Here is a 19835-nt window from a genome sequence, read left to right on the forward strand (position 1 = left end):
GATGTGCTACAGTTATAAGTATGACAAAAACACACATTAGGCACAATGATAAAAACAGGTAAGTGTAATTTGCAAGTAGAACACCTCAAAAACTTTCTAAAAATCAAACTACAAAGCACTGAAGATACCCTAAATGGGGAGTGAACTCAAGTTCAGGCTGAAGTTGTTTACATAGTTGTTGTTGTATGACACTGAATCAATTATATTAATATTTTATTTTTTCATTAGGTCGGTTTCTCCTGCTGGAAGAATCTCCACCTCACCTATTAGACCAGTGAAATCTCCATCTCCAATACGTAAAACACATGTAGTGACAGCAGCTGGGGCCGAAGTCCTTCCTCCTTGGAAGCAGGAAGGATACGCTGCAACCACAGAAGCCCAGATGAAGGAAACAAGAGTATCTACAAGCGCTACCCAAATAAGAACTGAAGAAAGATGGGAGGGGAGATACGGGGTCCAAGAACAAGTTACCATTAGTGGTGCTACTGCTGGTGAGGTTGCGGCTGGTGCTAGAGAGGTAAAGTCTGTTTTTGTTAAGAGCATTGGTTTTGCTCTATGTGTGGACTCACCACTGCTTTATAGATCTGCTAAATGGAATCTGAGAGCTGTGCATAAAAACGTGTGTGTATCTGCTGTTGAGAGAGTTCTGCTGCAAATATTTAAATGCTTCTTTGCAACATTCTGTCTCTGTACTTGTTTTGTGCTTCTTCTGAATGTATGCAAAACATGAAAAAATGTCTTTTGATGTGACTAATATAGGTGAGAAAGGACAGTGAAAAAACAGCAGCTGTTGCTACGGTTGTTGCTGCTGTGGATCAAGCCATGGTGAGAGAACCAGCTCCAGGTGTAGAGCAAACTGCTAAAAGGACAGCAATGACTGCAGTCCACATTCAACCTGTTCAGGAGCAGGTAGAAATAGAGCACAGACGTTCTATGATTTCCCCTTTATCCCTTCATCCAACATGCAAACAAGGCATGATTCACTGTGAGGAATTAACAAGATATTACACGGTGCACTGCAAAAGCATGCATACTCCTATAGAGCATCTAGACTGTAAAGGAATGCTCACGGATCACTTATTCCATTGCTTTCCATCATAGCAGGATTGAACTAATTATTCTTAACCTGTTTTTTAGTTTAAGAATGCCTTCTGTCAAAGTGATCCTGTATTCTCCCTTGTCATTTATTCTCTAACATTATTCTTACACTGATGAAGTTTTTCCTCTAATATCTCATTTATAATTTCCCCACTAGGAATAAAATAATTCTCCCTTAGTATTTTTCCTTCACTTGTGCTCCTCTCTTATTTTTCCTTCTCCTCTTCTTTCAATGATCAATTTGTTAAAATGAATTTTAAGGCTTTGTTTTTTTGTTTGTTGCTATAAAAATCAGATGAGAAAGGAGGCAACAGTAGTAGTTACCAGTGATAAAGCCACAAAACAAACAGTAATATCGAGAACTACAGAAGGAATTGTTACTTCACAAGAACAAAGGCACATCTCTCATGAAAAGGTGAATGCAGATGTTATCTATGATTGTCATACCCTACCTTGTTAAAAAATCTCTCATCAAAAAGACAAGCCTATGAACAAGACAAATAACATACCATAATATTATTTTTTCCTTTCATATATGTTCACTCCTCTAGTTTACACTGCTATCATTCTCCTACCTCTCCTTGATGATGACTGTATTTCCTTTTTTATTTCACTTCCATTATTAATACCTAAGAATGTGATAGATAAACTTGCAAAACATTAACTATATTGTATGGTGATTTACTAGATAGTATTCTCAATCATTTAAAGAATTGACATGTAGGAAATATGTCTTAAATTTTCCATTTTTTTTCTGATTTGTCTCTAAGCTTGCCATTTGTAGCCCGCTTTTTTTGTTGGCAGCACAGTGGGTCAGAAAAAGGAGGAAAAGCTCATTCTGCATTGAAATCAATTTTGAAAATACTGATGAGTGATTGGAATTCAGATTATTTTAGCATGTATTTTATCAGACAACTGTGATTTGATAGAAGACCAGTTTTTATAGAGAAATGTTACATTTGCATTGTAGCTGAAATGTGTGAGGAAGAAAATGTAACCTATCTTTAAAGCACTGAGAAACAGAAATCCACCTGGGCAAAAAATTAAATGTTTATGTGCAGATTACATGTGAACTTCCTGGCAAAGCGAAGGTTGTCTAAAACTTGTTTTTGATATCCGACACTTTCTCAAACTGATTATGATGCAGGACAGTTTTTCTCTGATCCATTTTTTTTTATTACTGCTTTCAGTAGCAAAGCAAGCATTTGTGGAATGTCCTGTTGTTTTTATGCTAAATGTATATACATTTTATAAAAAGTCTGTTTATGTTGTTATTCTTGTTTCCGGACTAGATGATTTTGAAATCCAGAGTTTCACATTTTTCCTCCCTTTAGTTTGTATCCTCTTTTCCAAATGTATCGAAAATCACATACCTTATATTTTTAAACAATATATCATTTAAACTTCTTTATTTGTAAACATCCAGGTAAGAAAAGAACCAGAGAAAACTCCAGTACCCACAGTAATAATTGCCACAGACAAAGCCAAAGAACAAGAAAGAATATCAAGAGCTAGAGAAGAAATATCTACCAGACACGAGCAAGTGCACATTGCTCATGAAAAGGTAAATAAATGTTACAGATGTTTAGCTCATTGTTTAATAAGCTTATAAAACCTCATTCTTCATCAAATGTGCTACGGATCTTTGCTCTGCTTCTTTATGAAGAGAAGATTACAAAACGAAATCTTTATAAAGCAAAGTATTCCAGATATAGGCCCAGCATTGCAGGTCCAGTTCTGCTGACTTCATAGCAGCTCTGCCCACAGAGGAAGAGTGCAGCTGCCCTTCCTACAGATCCTTTGAGCGTTACGTCTATCATTGCCAGGGTACCTGGAGTTTCATCTGATGCTTAATGACCTTTGCTTTTTGTCTGAAGGTAGATTTCCGAAGATAAATTGTAAAGCTTCTCTCTCATGATACCATATTTATGTATGGAGTTTGATTTAATGAAGTTCATATTTGTGTGAGGACTGAATGCATCTGTTAGACCATATTGTGGAATCATTGTTCGTTGGAGTAACCAATAAAATAGTTCCCTCTACTGATAGGAGGAAATATTAAGTCAGTAACGCACATTTTTATGCAGTTTATACAAAACATAACAATGATATATCACAATTAACTAGGAAGTGGGAAGATTCTTCTCTAATTCACACACAGATTAATGCAATATGTTAAAGACTTTGAATGCACCTTGTTCAACTAGCATATAAGATAGGCTATAACTTGGTCTGTACAAAGGAATTATTTCATTTCTCAAGTGACGTTTTTTCTCTTATTGATATACATTCTGAAACCTTATCCCACTTTCCCAAAAAGCTGCGTAATTTTGACAACACACATAATTGATTACTATTATTTTTCTTTACCATAAAAACTAGATAAGAAAGGAAGATATGAAACCTTCTGTACCTAAGGTAGTAATTACCACTGATAAACCTAAACCACTGGTCATAATATCGAAAAGTAAAGAAGGAGTTGCTACCAAACAAGAACAAGTGAGCATAACCCAGGAAAAGGTGAATAGCACTATTACAACCATATTTTTTTTTATCCTCTCCTCTTTACAAACCTTATGTGTCCCTCAAAAAATACTAACTATACATTTCCAGCTGATTTTTTCTAAGATTTATTCCACTTACAAACTTTTAGAACTACTGTTAATTAGACTATATTATTCCACCTCTATCTTTCTCTCCTAACTGTTTTCATTAATAGGATGCCCATAATTGTCTTCTGACTGACCTTTGGAATGGATTGACTGACTCCTGAAATGCATTTAAACTTTTTTGTTTCAAACCCATTACTTTTATTTAAATAGGTGTCAGGGAGTAACAATACTTATCAATATACATATAATACAAAACTGTGTGCAGTGCACGAGGATCTAACCCCTTAATTCTCCTTCTCTGTTCCCATTCCAAAATGTTTTCCCATTGTTCAAATATCTTTCAAGATGATATGTAACTGAAACTTTTATTTCTGCTATAATAATTAGATTAAAAAGGAAGCTAAGAAAACTACTGTAGTTCCGAAAATAATTGCCACTGATAAAACCAAAGCACCAGTCACAGTGTCCAGAACTAGAGAAGAAATTACAGCCAAGCAAGAAAAAACTCATCTAGCTTATGATCAGGTGAATATAGCTGTTGCATATGTGAAATGCACTGTTACAATTTATTTTATCTGCAAACATCACCTTTAAGAGCTACTTGGGTACAATAGAATGCCCTCAGATTAATTCCTAATGACATACCCGTTAAGTGGGATGATTGTCAAGTAACAGAGTCAGTGTGATTAAGTTTCTAGTGATAAAGAAGTTTATGTCTCACCCTGTTAGGAAATGCCACTTTTAAGACTACAGTCAGATTTCTTTGTGAAAGCCTACTCCCTACCAATGACTTTCAAGTAATGTTTACTTGTTCAAATTTCTGACTCTGCAATCTTTTTTTCTACAACATGACTCCTTGCAATTTTATGGTTGTCAGGTGAAACAACCTCTCTCTATTAAGGTTTGAATTGTATCGTTCTTTGCACAATACAAACTTTAACATCCATTCAAGTCTGCCCAGTTTATTACTTCTGAAAATCAGACACTTGTTGACACTGCTTTGTTCCAGTAGGACTCCCACTGTAGAAAAGCTTTTCTGTTATAATATAGCCAGGAACTCTCATATGTGGAAGAATAGCATAGCTGCCAAGAGGTTTTATTTAAAGTCTATCTATCTACTTTGTTAGAAACAGTATGGTACATTCATAAAATACTTCTATAAAATATAATTAAAAGAACATAACATATAAAACTCAGAGGACTCAGACTGCTAAGAGATTACAGTTACTTGTTAGATGATGTAAATTTAGGGCCAAATTCAAGTTGGTGTAAACAAAGATTTTGAAATCAGCAACGATATTGAATAAGAGGTCCCTGTTACCGAAACGCTACTTTAATAATAAAACAAAATCTCTGTAAACAATCACATTTTGGCCTCACTTAAGTTCTTTTAGTTTAAGGTCGTAATGATTTTAAAATCAGCATGAAATTATCTATTAGTTTTTTTCCCATCTACAAGGCATACATTTCATATGCTCTGTTGCTACAGCCAGATCAGTTATGACAATAATAATAAACACTAGTAGTATTCATCCTATTACCTACCGTTGGCTGACTGGGCAGAAGTTTGGACCCTGGTAACATAGAAGTTGACAGTATTTATCAGTTATTAGAAACAAATAAAAGTCCTGATACAAATGCATTATTTCCAATTTCTCAGAAAGCTCAGTTTTCCTTCTTTTGTAAAATCATTTAAAATAGATTAGCACTGAATCAACAGATATGCCTGGGGGAAAAATTTTTGTGGGTATATTCCTTAGTAAATACATTCACATCAGATGCTAGACACATCTCTACATTTTTAGTAGCATCTAACAGTTATATGGAGCTGATGAGCATACTGACTTTAAAATTATGTGCATATTTACATACTTTCCGTACTCTTAGACAAGTAGCCATAAATGTGACTATGAAGTATTAAAAGGGCTTGCCTACAAATATTGATATGTATAAAGCACACAAGCATAGATATGTTCTGAATATGCATAGATAGAGGTTAGAAAAAGTATGTCTATATTTGAATCTACTGACTCTGAAGTGTATTTATGGGTGAACACATTTGATGTTTACATTATTACTTTTGCTTATCTATGCAGTCTCTCTTTGTCTGGAATATACTTTACTGAGCATTATATTTATAAGTATTTGCCAGATATGTAAGCCTTTGATATATTGATGAATATTTATATAAATTGTGCCAATGTTATCTGTAGACTGAAGCTGGAAAAAGGGCTGAAGCTGTAGCTACAGTTGTTGCAGCAGTTGATCAGGCACGTGTTCGATCACCCTGGGAACCAGAACAAGCAGATGAAGCTTATGTAAAGCAGAAAACTTTGGAATATGGCTATAAAGAGCACGCTGTAACAGACCGTGTTGCTGAGGCCCCAGCAGAACGTCATGTTGTCACTACAGAAGTTAAAACTGTCTATGTTCCTCCTGAGAAACATATCTCAGCTGCTGAAAAGAAGGAAGTTCATATATCAACAGAGGTTAGATTCAGTTTACATTGCATTCTTTTCCAAAAACTATGTCTCAGTGAAACCTGTTTCAGTTTGGAGAACAGCATCACATTCTCAACAACTTTTTTCATTGCTTTGTGTAGATAAAAAGAGCAGCAGAAACTAAGACTGAGAAAACAATTCATGTTGAACACCCACGACCCCGCACAGCAAGTCCTCATTTCACAGTCTCCAAAATTGCTGTTCCTAAACCAGATCATACATATGAGGTAAGAAGTGAAAACTGTATCCAAGAAGAACAGCACGCTCATTTATAATAGCCAGTAGGTCACCCATTCCATTTGGCTTTTCCTCCGACTCCAGTATGGTGCTTTCCCCAGAAGAGTTGTGTGCTCTCTACAGTTGTTTTTATTGACTTGTTTAACTAATAAGGAGCAGCGCTGTAAAAAGACACATGAACTGCTAAAATGTGATTTGTAATTATTAGTTATCTAAACAAGCTTTTCATTTGTTTAAGGATGCAGCTTCAATACTTCATGTCATGCAGCAAAATCGTAAACATTTGTCATGCAACTTACGTTTTTTAAAGAGCAGAAGTACCTCTCTTCAGTCTTATTATGTGCATCGGTTCACTAGCACATTGGAAACAGTGCTTCTTTCTTTGGAGATGACTACATACTAAGCTAATTTTTGAAACAGAAAAAATCCAGACTGCATAATATGACACCATCCATTTTTAACGTTATTTTTTCCATTCTTCTGTTCAACTCCTTCACGTAATATTAAAAGTTCCTATTTAATTAATTTTCTCATTCAAGCATACTTTCTCTCTTCACTTGGACTTAAAAAATGAACTGGTTTTCCCTCAAACATAATTAAACACTACAAAAATTACCTAAAATATTTTTCCCTTTGAAGATTTATGTATGTTTTCCAAAGTTATTACACCTACAATAACACTTTGAAATCTCTTCAATTATTTAATCAATGACAGTTATGTAATTAGTATTATTGTTTATTGCAGTATCAGACTGATTAAATGGAAAGCTAAAGCCTCAAGTGAATAAATTTAGAGGACATTTCTCATGTTGCACTTAAGAGCTTCTTGACCATTTAAAGATCAAACTCTAAAGTAAAAAAAGAAAATATTTGAATATTAGACAAGTCAAAAATAATACAAGGATACTGGATCTCCAGTATTCCACTACTGCAATCTAAAACTTGAAGTAATTTTTGTATATACAGCTTTTGCAGTGTTAACAAATAAATAACTAAGGAAGCGACTGGTGCATATGCAATCTGCTCAATAAATACGCTGCCTCCTTTGAAAACAAGAGAACAACAAAGCTGTAACTCTTCTGTTCCCTAGGTTTCAATAGCTGGATCTGCCATGGCTACTCTGGAAAAAGAGTTATCAGCTACTTCTGCTGTGCAAAAGATCACCAAGCCCGTGAAACCACCTCAGCTAAAGCCACATGAAGTCAGGATAAAAGCAGAGCCAGTTGCCCCTCCACAGTTTCCCTTTGGAGAGGCTACTGAGACCTATAAAAGTCGCTACGATGTTGAGACTAAAAAAGAGACAGGTGTAAGCATTAAAGGTGAAGCAGTGCGGGAAGAACACTTGGTGTTGCGGAAAGAAGGTGAAGCAAAGGTATGTTATTAATCAAACTTCCATCACTTAGACTGACTTTCATCTTAAAAATGTAGCATAGCCTCACTTGTTTGCTGTTTCCTCATTGCAGTTTTTCCACTTTTACAGCATTCTGCTGACTTTTATCTTTGTTGTTTTACACAAATCCTTCTAAGGACCTAATATTTACCTATGACAAGCAAAGAGTTCTCTTTACCTAATTTCTTTTCTTATCTAAATTCTGCTGTTTATGTCCTTGGCTTTGTTAGGCATTTATTAACTGTGCTTTAAACAACCTAGGTGACAGAAACTGCCAGAGTTCCTGTGCCTGCAGAAATCCCTGCTACTCCACCCACCTTAGTCTCAGTAAGTAATTTGTGTGTAGATTAGGGGAGTTACACTATGTTATCACCTGTTTTGTATTCTAATTTTTATCTTTGAAAACCTGACCATGAAAATTTGGCTTTATTTAATCTTTTCAACTCTGCATTAGACTTGCTCAGCCATACAATTTATCTCTGACACAAACTATTCTGAATGTCTGTTATGGGGGTGATTCTTTACAATTATGTCACATAGTAAGTTGACCTTTGCTGCAGTGAAACAATTTCTCACCATGATCTGCATAAGCATCAAGCTACCTTTTCATTTTCTTGTTAATAACAGTAATGTTCAGAGATCCCAAATCCAGTTTCAAATATGTCCCTTTGGAAAATGCCTCTTTTTTCAGATACACTGCTGAACAGAACACTGTTTTGAAGCAGACATTAAATTTTCCATTCAAATAGGTTTTATTTATTTAAATGTATGTTTAGTCATGAAAACATATACTGACTGTGATACTTATTTTTTGTCATACAGGGCCTCAAAAATAAGACCGTGACTGAAGGTGAGTCTGTCACTCTGGAGTGCCATATCTCTGGTCATCCTCAGCCTACTGTGACATGGTACAGGGAAGACTACAAGATTGAGAGCTCAATGGACTTCCAGATCACTTTCAAAGCAGGGCTTGCTCGCCTTGTGATTCGTGAAGCCTTTGCAGAAGACAGTGGAAGATTTACCTGCACTGCTACCAATAAGGCTGGGAGTGTCAGCACATCTTGCCACTTATATGTGAAAGGTAAGTATATTTATCGCTGTAGGAAGATTATAATTTTGTTAACTGCGTATTACTTGTAATGTAACTTAGACATTTCGTCAGCTCCCAAGTAGAACATATGCCTTGAATTGTATTCTAGGGCTGTTAGGTAACAGGGCTGTAAGAATATGAGGAAAGGGCCAATTACGGCCTGATGGAGACTCTTAACTTGCTTCCTCAGTGGAAGTACCTGGCCCTCTGAGCCAACTAACTACTTAACCTTCTCTCTCTTTGTGTCAGTTAAACTCACTGCTTAAGCATTATTAAAGTATTTTAAAATCCACTATATCATATTTGCCTTGCAGTTTCAGAAGAAATTGAGACTCGAGAAACCATTTCTGAGAAGGCTGTTACAGAAGAGAAACGGTAAAGTTACTTTCCTAAACAGACTGCTCCTACTGTGGTCATTAGTTTCTTGCACTGTGTTTATGAGAGCTTCAGACATCAGCTCACTTTCCTGCACTGGAATTTTATTTCAGCTATGTGGAGACAAAGGACATTGTAATGGAAGATGTCTCTGCTGCAGCAGAGGAAGTATCGGGAGAACCCATACCTCCTTTCTTCATAAGAAAACCTATAGTACATAAATTAATTGAAGGTGGGAGCATTATTTTTGAATGCCAAGTAGGGGGCAACCCAAAGCCACATGTCTACTGGAAAAAAGGTGGAGTTCCTTTAACGACTGGCTACAGGTACTTTGAATACAATGCACAAAAGCTATTTAAACATATTTTTTAAGAATATTTAATTGACAGTACCATAATTTTGATTCCCTTACTGATGCTGAGCCAAATAGCATCCCTGATTTCTGTGAAATTTTATTTCTGAAATGGAAAAATCATAGGATCATGTCTTAATGTGAGGCTTTAGAAGGCTGCTAAGTTTTAAAATATAAATATTCAAAAGACCATAAAATAAGAAATGCTACATATCCTTAAAAACAAATCACAAAGAAGTTTTGCATTTGTTTTATTCTGTCCATGCACTGTTTTCATTCTGTCTATGCAAATGTTGTCTATAGAAAGCAACACACTTTCTAGCAGAGAAAAAAATACATTTGTAGCATTCTTGAAATATATCATGCTATAATGACCCGTATTAGGACAAACTATGTGCACACAGCATATACCATTTCACTGTGTCTGATAACTAGACCGCTGATATTTCAGTACGGCTGTTTGCATCCCGTTTATTTTAGTGACAACAGAAAGAAAGTAGACTTGTACTCTAGTTTCACCATGGTTACTTTTTGTACACTGTTCTGCAGATTCATTGAGTGAGAATTGCCTGCAAAAGTTTCTCTTTTTTTGTCTTGTACAAGTTAGTACTGATTCTGATTAATTATATAACTAAAAGCAAATTCACTAAAAAGTCTGTTCATCAGAATTATAGAGAGCTTGTACTTTTATGTTGTCTATAGATACAAAGTGAGTTACAAAAGAGAAACCGGGGAATGCAAACTTGAAATTTCCATGACTTTTGCCGACGATGCCGGAGAATACACTATTGTTGTTCGTAATAAACATGGAGAAGCTTCTGCAACGGTCTCCTTACTAGAAGAAGGTACGTTGTACATTAAAGAAATGGGAAAAATATTTCTTAAAATTAACTTTAAAATGGGGAAAAGATTTTAAATTGTGTTGCAAATTCTTTGCAGCTTAGTTTAGTCAATTCAAGAAACATGAAGGGAGATCTGGTGGCTCTGTTTCTGCAAGACAGAGTATTTGACATCAGGTTCTTGAAGGACTTACATTCTTTGCTAGAATGTGTAGCTATAGGAACCTTCTTCTGTTGATGTCCATAACAGTTTACATAACATAAGACATTCAGAGAGTGATGTGGGGAAAGAAGGTTAATCAAGTAATTGGTTGTTCTATTACAGGGAAAGAAGCTAACTTAATTGTTCTTTTCAATTGTCCTTGTAAAAATGCATGAAAGTTTGCAGGAGACAGAGCTGCAGTGAAGAAATTGTAAAATAGTCTCTACAGGTGCTTCCACTGTGAGAACTAGAACACCTAAGTAGCACAGTAAAACTTCTACCTGTTTATAAAGCTCATCTGAGGGGATCAGTCTTGAATTTATTGCTGTTTGTAATTGAATCACCAAAAACAGTAAAATAAGTTTGTACTTGTTTTCTCTATACAATCCAGTGAAAACCACAAAAACTTAACAAATTAATGTGTTCTTAATTCTTAGCTGATTATGAAGCCTACATAAAATCTCAACAAGAAATGATGTACCAAACTCAGGTGACTGCATATGTACAGGAACCTAAAGTGGCTGAGGTAGCCCCAGCTATTTCATATGGTGACTTTGAAAAAGAATATGAAAAAGAACAAGCCCTAATTAGGAAGAAAATGGCGAAAGATACAGTGATGGTCAGAACTTTTGTAGAAGATGAGGTATGTCTACCACTCCATACTCATTTTTTATACTGACATTTTACCAGTACAAATCACTTCTTTACAAGGTCATTATCTGACACACAGAACTAATGGTCTTGCTTTTCTGTATAGGAATTCCATATTTCTTCTTTTGAAGAAAGACTTATCAAGGAAATTGAACTCAGAATTATTAAGACCACCTTAGATGAACTTCTCGAAGAAGACGGAGAGGAGATGATGGTTGATATTTCTGAATCTGAAGCTATAGAAGCAGGATTTGATTTAAGATTAAAGAATTACAGAACCTTTGAAGGGACAGGAGTTACTTTCCATTGCAAGACAACTGGATATCCATTGCCAAAGGTACCCCAAACCTGTATGACATTAATCTATTTAAAAAACCATCTGGTGCTCTACTTGAAAAATCCCTTAACATCTCATTGTCAGACATTCTACATTCTGCATAGAAAACAGCAAATCTCAAAGGAAATCAGTCTTTTGTTTTGATATCAAGCTGAATTTTCCTTTTGTCCCTTAATAGAATAGTGTTAGATTGGTTAGCCAGTTCAGAGGTAGGTTAGATTTACCAGTTAAGTCGGTCTTGCTTCTGACTATCTCCAAGTTAGCCCACACAAATGGGCAACCTAATAGCAAGTCCGGTCTAGGCCACTTTGCTCTTTGTCAAAATGGGCTTTATATCTCTTTCTAGCTCCAAAACTTGTGTTTCAGGCTACTGTGAAAGCATGTTACTTTAGTCTTAATTATCTCAAATAAAAATATTAATGTTAAGACATATATGTAGGCTATGACGATGCATCAGCTGAAAAAAAGAAGTTGTAATATGTTGTATGCATGGGTCATTACTGGATCTTTGTCTTACTGGATCTTAGAGCTCACATAGTATTCCACTGTTTCTTTCCATGCAGATTGCATGGTACAAAGATGGTAAGCGCATAAGGCATGGAGAGCGCTATCACATGGAAGTTCTGCAAGACGGCAGTGCCAGTCTGCGTTTGCCTGTTGTTTTACCTGAAGATGAAGGGATTTATACTGTCTTTGCCAGTAATATGAAAGGAAATGCTATTTGCTCAGCAAAACTCTATGTTGAGCCAGTTGCACCCACAGCAACTCCAGGTTATATGCCAGGACCAGAAGTTATGAGAAGATATAGGTAGGTACAACAGTAACATAAATTTCATGAGACTTCAGTCTGCTGTGATAGACAGTGCAAAAACATTACACAGCAGCTAAACAGCTTAAGTTATTGGAGTTTGCATACCTCTAGAGAAGTTCTGAATGCTGTTTTCATGGCTTATATTGATTTATGTGCCAACTCTTTGTCTGATTTGCCTTTTTAATGAGCAATGTAGTTCCCAGAGTACCATCACTCACATGCATATCCAGCCACAGTATCAGATTTACAACCTCAGCAACCATATTTGTTTCTTAAAGTACTCACATTTTGGAAAAAAAATTCTTCTGCACTTGGAGTTTTAGTACTGTGTGCAACTCTTACCTTCCACCCTTGAAATAGCTGTATTTCTATGACAGAAAAAAACCAGTGTTGCCATGTACTGTGTTCTGTCTCCATATACATACACACGCATGCACAAACATACAGAGGATTACATCCATATCTGTACAGTACCCAAAACCCAAAAATTTCCCTGGCTGTGGTGTATCCTAATACTATTCAGCTATACAAATAGCTGTCAAAAACCTAAAGAAAATTGACTACAAATAAAAATTAATTTTGTCACAATTTCTCACATAGATAAATTGGTTAACCTCTTTAAAATAAATTATGCTAAAGGTAAAATTTGAACTCTGTTTATCATGTCAGCCCACTGCTATAAGACGTTGTCATGCATGTCTGTCTTATCTTTTCCTTACAGGTCTATTTCTCCACGCTCTCCAAGCCGGTCTCCTGCCCGCAGTTCTCCTTCTCGTTCTCCTGCCCGCAGATTAGAAGAAACTGATGAAGGACAACTAGAGAGACTATATAAGCCAGTTTTTGTGCTGAAGCCTACGTCATTTAAATGTTCACAGGGGCAGACAGCAAGATTTGATTTAAAAGTTGTTGGCAGACCTATGCCAGAGACATACTGGTTCCATAATGGTACATCAGCATCATTTTCATCAACAAATAATCTTAAAAAACAATCTTATATGCATTTTACATCTTGTTGAGACGCTGTTTTGAGTGCAACTTTTTTTTTCATGTGTATCTGCAGGTCAACAAGTGGTTAATGACTACACCCATAAAATAGTGATTAAAGAAGACGGCACCCAGTCATTGATCATTGTTCCTGCTATGCCTGATGACTCCGGAGAATGGGCTGTAATTGCTCAGAATAGGGCAGGCAAAGCTTCAGTCTCAATGACACTAACGGTGGAAGGTATCTACTGTGCACGCTATTTTGGGAAGGCTGAGGAGTGTTTCTTATTAAAAACCATGGTTATGTTATTTCCTCTTGTGATAACTTACCCTTGCTCTTTCAGCTAAGGAAGACCTAGTCAGACCACACTTTGTGGAAAGGCTGAAGAATGTTAGTGTAAAGGAGGGTTCTAGGCTGGAGATGGCAGTGAAAGCTACCGGTAACCCTAATCCTGACATTGTATGGCTGAAGAACAGTGACATCATTGTACCTCATAAATACCCCAAAATAAAGTAAGTATTTTTATTTTGTTTAAATAGTAGAGGAGTTAATAATCACCATCCTGCAAAGTGCCTCCTACAGTGTGCTGAATACCCTTGCTTCCATAGAAGGGATTCACTAAGGGCTTAGTCCAGTGGCTACTGAAGCTACTTACAGCTTTGGCATTGCAGCAAGACTAAGAGATACAAAATATCTTGTAGGGCTCATTCCATTTTTTCCAGCTTGTGTAGTTTGTATTCTGCAAAGCCAATGCTTTTACAACAGAGATTTAGGGAACCTTTATCTGTCTCTGATTTTGAAGTCCTCTGCAGGCAAAACTGCCATTGAATTCAAGACTGGTTTTTATTATCCTTATCTGCTTGATTCTTAGGCACTGCACTCATATAAACATGAATAAACATAAACAACATGTCTAATTCCTCTGGAGATTTGCCTTTGGAAGCTTTGACCTAATTTTGGAGAAGGGCATAAATGAATAACAAAGAAGTGCAAAAAAGTTAAATAAAAATTGTTTTAATATTTCAGGATTGAGGGAACCAAAGGAGCAGCTGCCCTTAAAATTGAATCTACTGCCAGGCAAGATGCTGCGTGGTATACTGCTACTGCTATCAATAAAGCTGGGAGGGACACTACTCGGTGCAAAGTAAATGTTGAAGTTGAACATGCAGAACCTGAACCAGAAAGGAGATTAATCATTCCAAAAGGAACTTACAAAGCCAAGGAGATTGCAGCACCCGAGTTAGAGCCTCTCCATTTGCGTTATGGTCAAGAGCAATGGGAGGAAGGAGATCTCTATGACAAAGAAAAGCAACAGAAACCATTTTTTAAGAAGAAGCTCACATCTTTAAGGCTCAAGCAATTTGGACCAGCACACTTTGAGTGCAGGCTTACACCAATTGGTGACCCAACCATGGTGGTGGAGTGGTTGCATGATGGCAAACCCTTGGAAGCAGCTAACAGACTCCGCATGATCAATGAGTTTGGGTACTGTAGCCTGGACTATGGAGTAGCCTATTCCAGAGATAGTGGAGTGATCACTTGCAGGGCAATTAACAAATATGGTACAGACCATACATCCGCTACTCTGATCGTGAAGGATGAGAAAAGCCTTGTGGAAGAATCCCAGTTGCCAGAAGGCAGAAGGGGACTGCAGCGAATTGAAGAGTTAGAAAGAATGGCCCATGAGGGTGCTCTTCCTGCAGTTGCAGTAGACCAAAAGGAGAAACAAAAACCAGAAATTGTTTTGGTTCCTGAACCTGCAAGAGTCCTGGAAGGTGAAACAGCACGATTCCGCTGCCGTGTGACTGGCTATCCTTTGCCCAAGGTCAACTGGTACCTCAATGGACAGCTCATCCGTAAGAGCAAAAGGTTTAGACTCCGTTATGATGGAATCTACTACCTGGATATTGTGGACTGCAAATCGTATGACACAGGAGAAGTGAAAGTCACTGCAGAGAATCCAGAAGGCTTTATTGAACATAAGGTGAGACTTGAGATCCAGCAGAGGGAAGACTTCAGATCTGTTCTTCGTCGTGCTCCTGAACCCAAACATGAGCCTGTAGTGACAGAGCCTGGAAAACTTCTCTTTGAGGTACAGAAAGTAGACAAACCTGCAGAGGCAACAACCAAAGAAGTGGTGAAATTGAAAAGGGCTGAAAGAATCACTCATGAGAAGCTTTCGGAGGAATCTGAAGAGCTGCGTAGTAAATTCAAGCGTAGGACAGAAGAGGGCTATTATGAAGCCATCACTGCTGTGGAACTTAAGTCTCGCAAAAAAGATGAATCATATGAAGAAATGTTAAAAAAGACAAAAGAAGAACTTCTTCACTGGACCAAAGAGATCCCAGAGGAAGAGAAGAAAGCACTTCCTCCTGAAGGCAAAATCACCATTCCAACGTTCAAACCAGAGAAGGTTGAGCTTAGTCCAAGCATGGAGGCTCCCAAGATATTTGAACGAATTCAAAGCCAGACTGTAGCCCAGGGGACAGATGCACACTTCCGTGTGAGAGTGGTGGGAAAACCAGACCCTGAGTGCCAGTGGTTCAAAAATGGTGTGCAGATTGAAAGGTCTGATCGTGTGTATTGGTACTGGCCTGAAGATAATGTTTGCGAATTAGTCATCAGAGATGTGACTTCTGATGATTCTGCCAGCATCATGGTGAAAGCAGTCAATATAGCTGGTGAAACTTCTAGCCATGCTTTCCTGTTAGTACAAGGTAATTTAAATTCTCTTACTTTTATCCTACTGCTTATCATAGTGTGTTAAGTCTATATGGCCAGTGCATTGTTGATTCATTGCATATTGTTTTGCAGCCAAGCAGTTAATCAGCTTCACCCAGAAGTTACAAGATATTGTTGCTAAAGAGAGAGACTCCATGGCAACCTTTGAATGTGAGACGTCAGAACCCTTTGTCAAAGTGAAATGGTTTAAGGATGGAATTGAGATCCATTCTGGAGACAAATACAGGATGCATTCAGACAGAAAGGCTCATTTTCTTTCTGTACTAGCAATTGAAACATCTGATGCCGATGACTACAGCTGTGCACTGGTAGAAGACGAATCCATAAAAACTACTGCAAAGCTTACTGTTGAAGGTAAGAAGCACACAGCTCAGTACCATGCAGTACTGTTAAAGTGAAATCAGCTTCAGGAAGAAATAAACCAATATAAACTGATGTCTAATGCCCTAAGAAATGTTCAAGCTGCTTTCATATTCTCAGAATCCAGTACGAAAGTTTGGAGATATATTTATGTAAAATGGTTACACCGTAGAGATATTAATTTCGTTAGGCTCATTTAATAAGAAATGTTTTCATCAGGAGTATCTAATCAAGCTAATTCATGAATGTAATTAATTTTGCCTGTAGGTGCTGTGGTTGAGTTTATTAAAGAACTTGAGGATGTCGAAGTACCAGAATCCTTCTCAGGTGAACTTGAATGCGAGGTTTCCCCAGAAGACGTGGAGGGGAAATGGTATCATGGCGATGTTGAACTCACTTCTAATCATAAATATGTGATTGCATCCCGCCGTGGTCGCCAAATCCTCACTATTAAAGATGTTAATAAAGATGATCAAGGAGAGTATAGCTTTGTTGTTGACGGAAAAAGGACTCACTGCAAACTGAAGATGAAGCGTAAGCATTTCTAATACTTATATTGTCTATACATTATAGATTTGCTATGTTATAACATATAGCTATATCACTATATCCCATACTGCCTTAATATTCAATATTCTGCTTATCTGTTAGGAGGATTAATTAACTTCATTTCATTCCACAGCTCGTCCCATGGTTATTCTTCAAGGACTTACTGACCAAAAAGTCTGTGAGGGAGATATTGTACAACTTGAAGTTAAAGTCTCCCTAGAAAATGTGGAAGGTGTCTGGATGAAAGATGGTCATGAAATTCAATCAAGTGATCGTATTCACATTGTGTTGGATAAACAGTCACACATGTTGCTGATAGAAGATGCAACAAAAGAAGATAGCGGAACTTACTCTTTTAGTGTTCCTGATCTTGGACTGTCAACCACTGGACGGATCACAGTGTACAGTAAGTCATTATCATGATTTTGAAGGTGTGTTTGATTTTTGGGTCCTTTAGGATTACTTCTTAAAGGCATAGTTTTTTTCATGACAAATATTTTTGTAACTTGACAGGTGTGGAAATAGTGGTGCCTCTAAAAGATGTTCACGTAGTTGAAGGAACAAAAGCTATCCTTGAATGCAAAGTTTCAGCACCTGATGTGTCTTCCTCCAAATGGTACCTAAATGATCATCAGATAAAGCCTGATGAACGCGTACAAGCTGTATGTAAAGGCACTAAACAGAGGCTAGTGCTTACCAGAACCCATGCATCAGATGAAGGACATTATAAGCTAATGGTTGGCAAAGTTGAAACAAGTTGCAATGTCACAGTTGAAAGTAGGTTTCCTTTAAGATGCACAGTTCTTCGTGAAATTATTTGTTTAAATAAAAAACTGTGGAAGCAACTAATATATTTCTATTCTTTTTATAGAAATTCGGATTGTTAGAGGTCTTCATGACATCACCTGCACTGAAACACAGAATGTATCCTTTGAGGTTGAGCTCTCCCATTCAGGGATTGATGTAATTTGGCATTTCAAAGGCCAAGAGATCAAGGCTGGTCCTAAATACAAAATTGAAGCACGTGGCAAAATATATAAATTGACAGTGGTGAAGATGATGAAAGATGATGAAGGAGAATATGTATTTTATGCTGGAGAGAAGAAAACATCTGGAAAGCTTATAGTAGCAGGTTAGTAGGATTGAAGTCCAAGATTTTTATTACACTGTGATTTAAAAACAATTCTTAATGTACTGTATTTTGTAATTGTAGCAATTGTGCTGTTTCTGTACTTTTTTTGTCTTTAATTTATCTTTTTTTCTATGTTCTCCTTGCTCTTCCCCTTATCTTTTCTGATCGGTATAATTTGAATTCAACAAAGCTTTTAAGTAAGTGTTTATATGTTTTGCTAAATCAGAGCCATAGTATGGAATGCTGTAGTATGCTTTTGATGTAATTAATGTAAAAAAGAAGATTTTTGTCTTGAATGTTCAGTATACCTGTGCTGATAATAAAAATAATAAATGAGAATAACTAGGATAGAAGTAAGAAACATCTTTTTGTGATGTTCAGGTCACATTCTATTCTTGATTTTTCACAGAACGCAGAATGTCTATGGGCATGCTGCAAATTAGGGCAAAGAATTCCAGCATCAATTTTTCACGTAGTCGCATTTCCATATGGGGGAAAGTTGAACAGCAACACAACAAAAACACGTGTTTTTGCTTCCCAACAGGTGGTGCCATTTCAAAGCCTCTCACTGACCTGACTGTGGCTGAGTCCCAGCCAGCTGTTTTTGAATGTGAGGTAGCAAATCCTGAATCAGATGGCCAGTGGCTAAAGAATGGTAGACCATTACCTATGACAGATCAGTACCGTGCTGAATCTGACGGTGTAAAGAGAAGGCTCAATATCCCTGTCACAAAACTGGATGATATGGGTGAATATAGCTATGAAATAGCAAGCTCAAAGACATCTGCCAAACTGAAGGTCGAAGGTCAGTACTTTTTATAACTAATTGATGTCTTTAAGACTCAGTTCAGCATCACTCACTGTGTCTTGGATCAGGCCCTAAGATACAAGCGTATTTTGCTTCATTTTTTGAAAATCTTTTTACCTTATGATGCACTTTCTGAGGTAGCACACTTACTGTATTCTGGAGTCTCTGTGTTTGGAATTTAGCATGATATTTTAACAAAAACACATTTTATTCAAGGTACTGGCTAGCAGGTTGAAATTCACTCTTTGCTAGTTGTGTAGTAAACATATCAAATAAAAAAACCTGTTTCTCATGGATGCTACGAGTAAATGCTCCTTTTTGTGTCCCAAGCATACCAGTTCAGTGGAAACTGTATAAATCAACATATACATACTAGATTTTAAAATGAAGCACCATGATTCAGTTTTATTAAGATTATTATATTTACTATAATTTTTAATTTTGGTCTGTTTTATCAAGTAGGTTTTTTTCTTTTTTTTTTCCTAGCTGTTAAGATAAAGAAGACACTAAAGAACTTGACTGTGACAGAAACACAGGAGGCAGTTTTCAATGTAGAACTGACCCACCCTGATGTGAAAGGAGCTCTGTGGATTAAAAATGGTGTTGAACTTGAATCAAATGACAAATATGAAATTTCAGTGAAAGGAACTGTTCACACACTGAAAATCAAACACTGTGTTGTCACTGATGAGTCTGTTTATAGCTTTAAGCTTGGAAAGATAGGAGCAAATGCCAGGCTTCATGTGGAAAGTAAGTCAATCTGG

General features: G+C 36.8%; 1 protein-coding gene across 1 annotated transcript in view; it reads left to right on the top strand.

The window, feature by feature from the left end:
* LOC142414557 (titin-like) overlaps window positions 1-19835 on the top strand; it is a 243793-nt gene that overhangs the window by 10730 nt on the left and 213228 nt on the right. Inside the window, exons 7-34 of the mRNA XM_075511917.1 lie at window positions 229-517; window positions 760-909; window positions 1394-1513; window positions 2525-2662; window positions 3481-3618; window positions 4098-4235; window positions 5924-6199; window positions 6313-6438; window positions 7539-7820; window positions 8100-8165; window positions 8661-8919; window positions 9243-9303; window positions 9417-9629; window positions 10358-10500; window positions 11134-11339; window positions 11454-11684; window positions 12248-12492; window positions 13217-13440; window positions 13556-13720; window positions 13824-13992; window positions 14507-16197; window positions 16295-16576; window positions 16850-17116; window positions 17265-17537; window positions 17645-17908; window positions 18003-18263; window positions 18808-19068; window positions 19558-19821. Coding sequence (XP_075368032.1) covers window positions 229-517; window positions 760-909; window positions 1394-1513; window positions 2525-2662; window positions 3481-3618; window positions 4098-4235; window positions 5924-6199; window positions 6313-6438; window positions 7539-7820; window positions 8100-8165; window positions 8661-8919; window positions 9243-9303; window positions 9417-9629; window positions 10358-10500; window positions 11134-11339; window positions 11454-11684; window positions 12248-12492; window positions 13217-13440; window positions 13556-13720; window positions 13824-13992; window positions 14507-16197; window positions 16295-16576; window positions 16850-17116; window positions 17265-17537; window positions 17645-17908; window positions 18003-18263; window positions 18808-19068; window positions 19558-19821 — 7202 coding nt within the window. The remainder of the gene's footprint in view (window positions 1-228; window positions 518-759; window positions 910-1393; window positions 1514-2524; window positions 2663-3480; window positions 3619-4097; window positions 4236-5923; window positions 6200-6312; window positions 6439-7538; window positions 7821-8099; window positions 8166-8660; window positions 8920-9242; window positions 9304-9416; window positions 9630-10357; window positions 10501-11133; window positions 11340-11453; window positions 11685-12247; window positions 12493-13216; window positions 13441-13555; window positions 13721-13823; window positions 13993-14506; window positions 16198-16294; window positions 16577-16849; window positions 17117-17264; window positions 17538-17644; window positions 17909-18002; window positions 18264-18807; window positions 19069-19557; window positions 19822-19835) is intronic.

Source organism: Mycteria americana, chromosome 9, assembly GCF_035582795.1.
Source record: "Mycteria americana isolate JAX WOST 10 ecotype Jacksonville Zoo and Gardens chromosome 9, USCA_MyAme_1.0, whole genome shotgun sequence".
NCBI lineage: Eukaryota > Metazoa > Chordata > Aves > Ciconiiformes > Ciconiidae > Mycteria > Mycteria americana.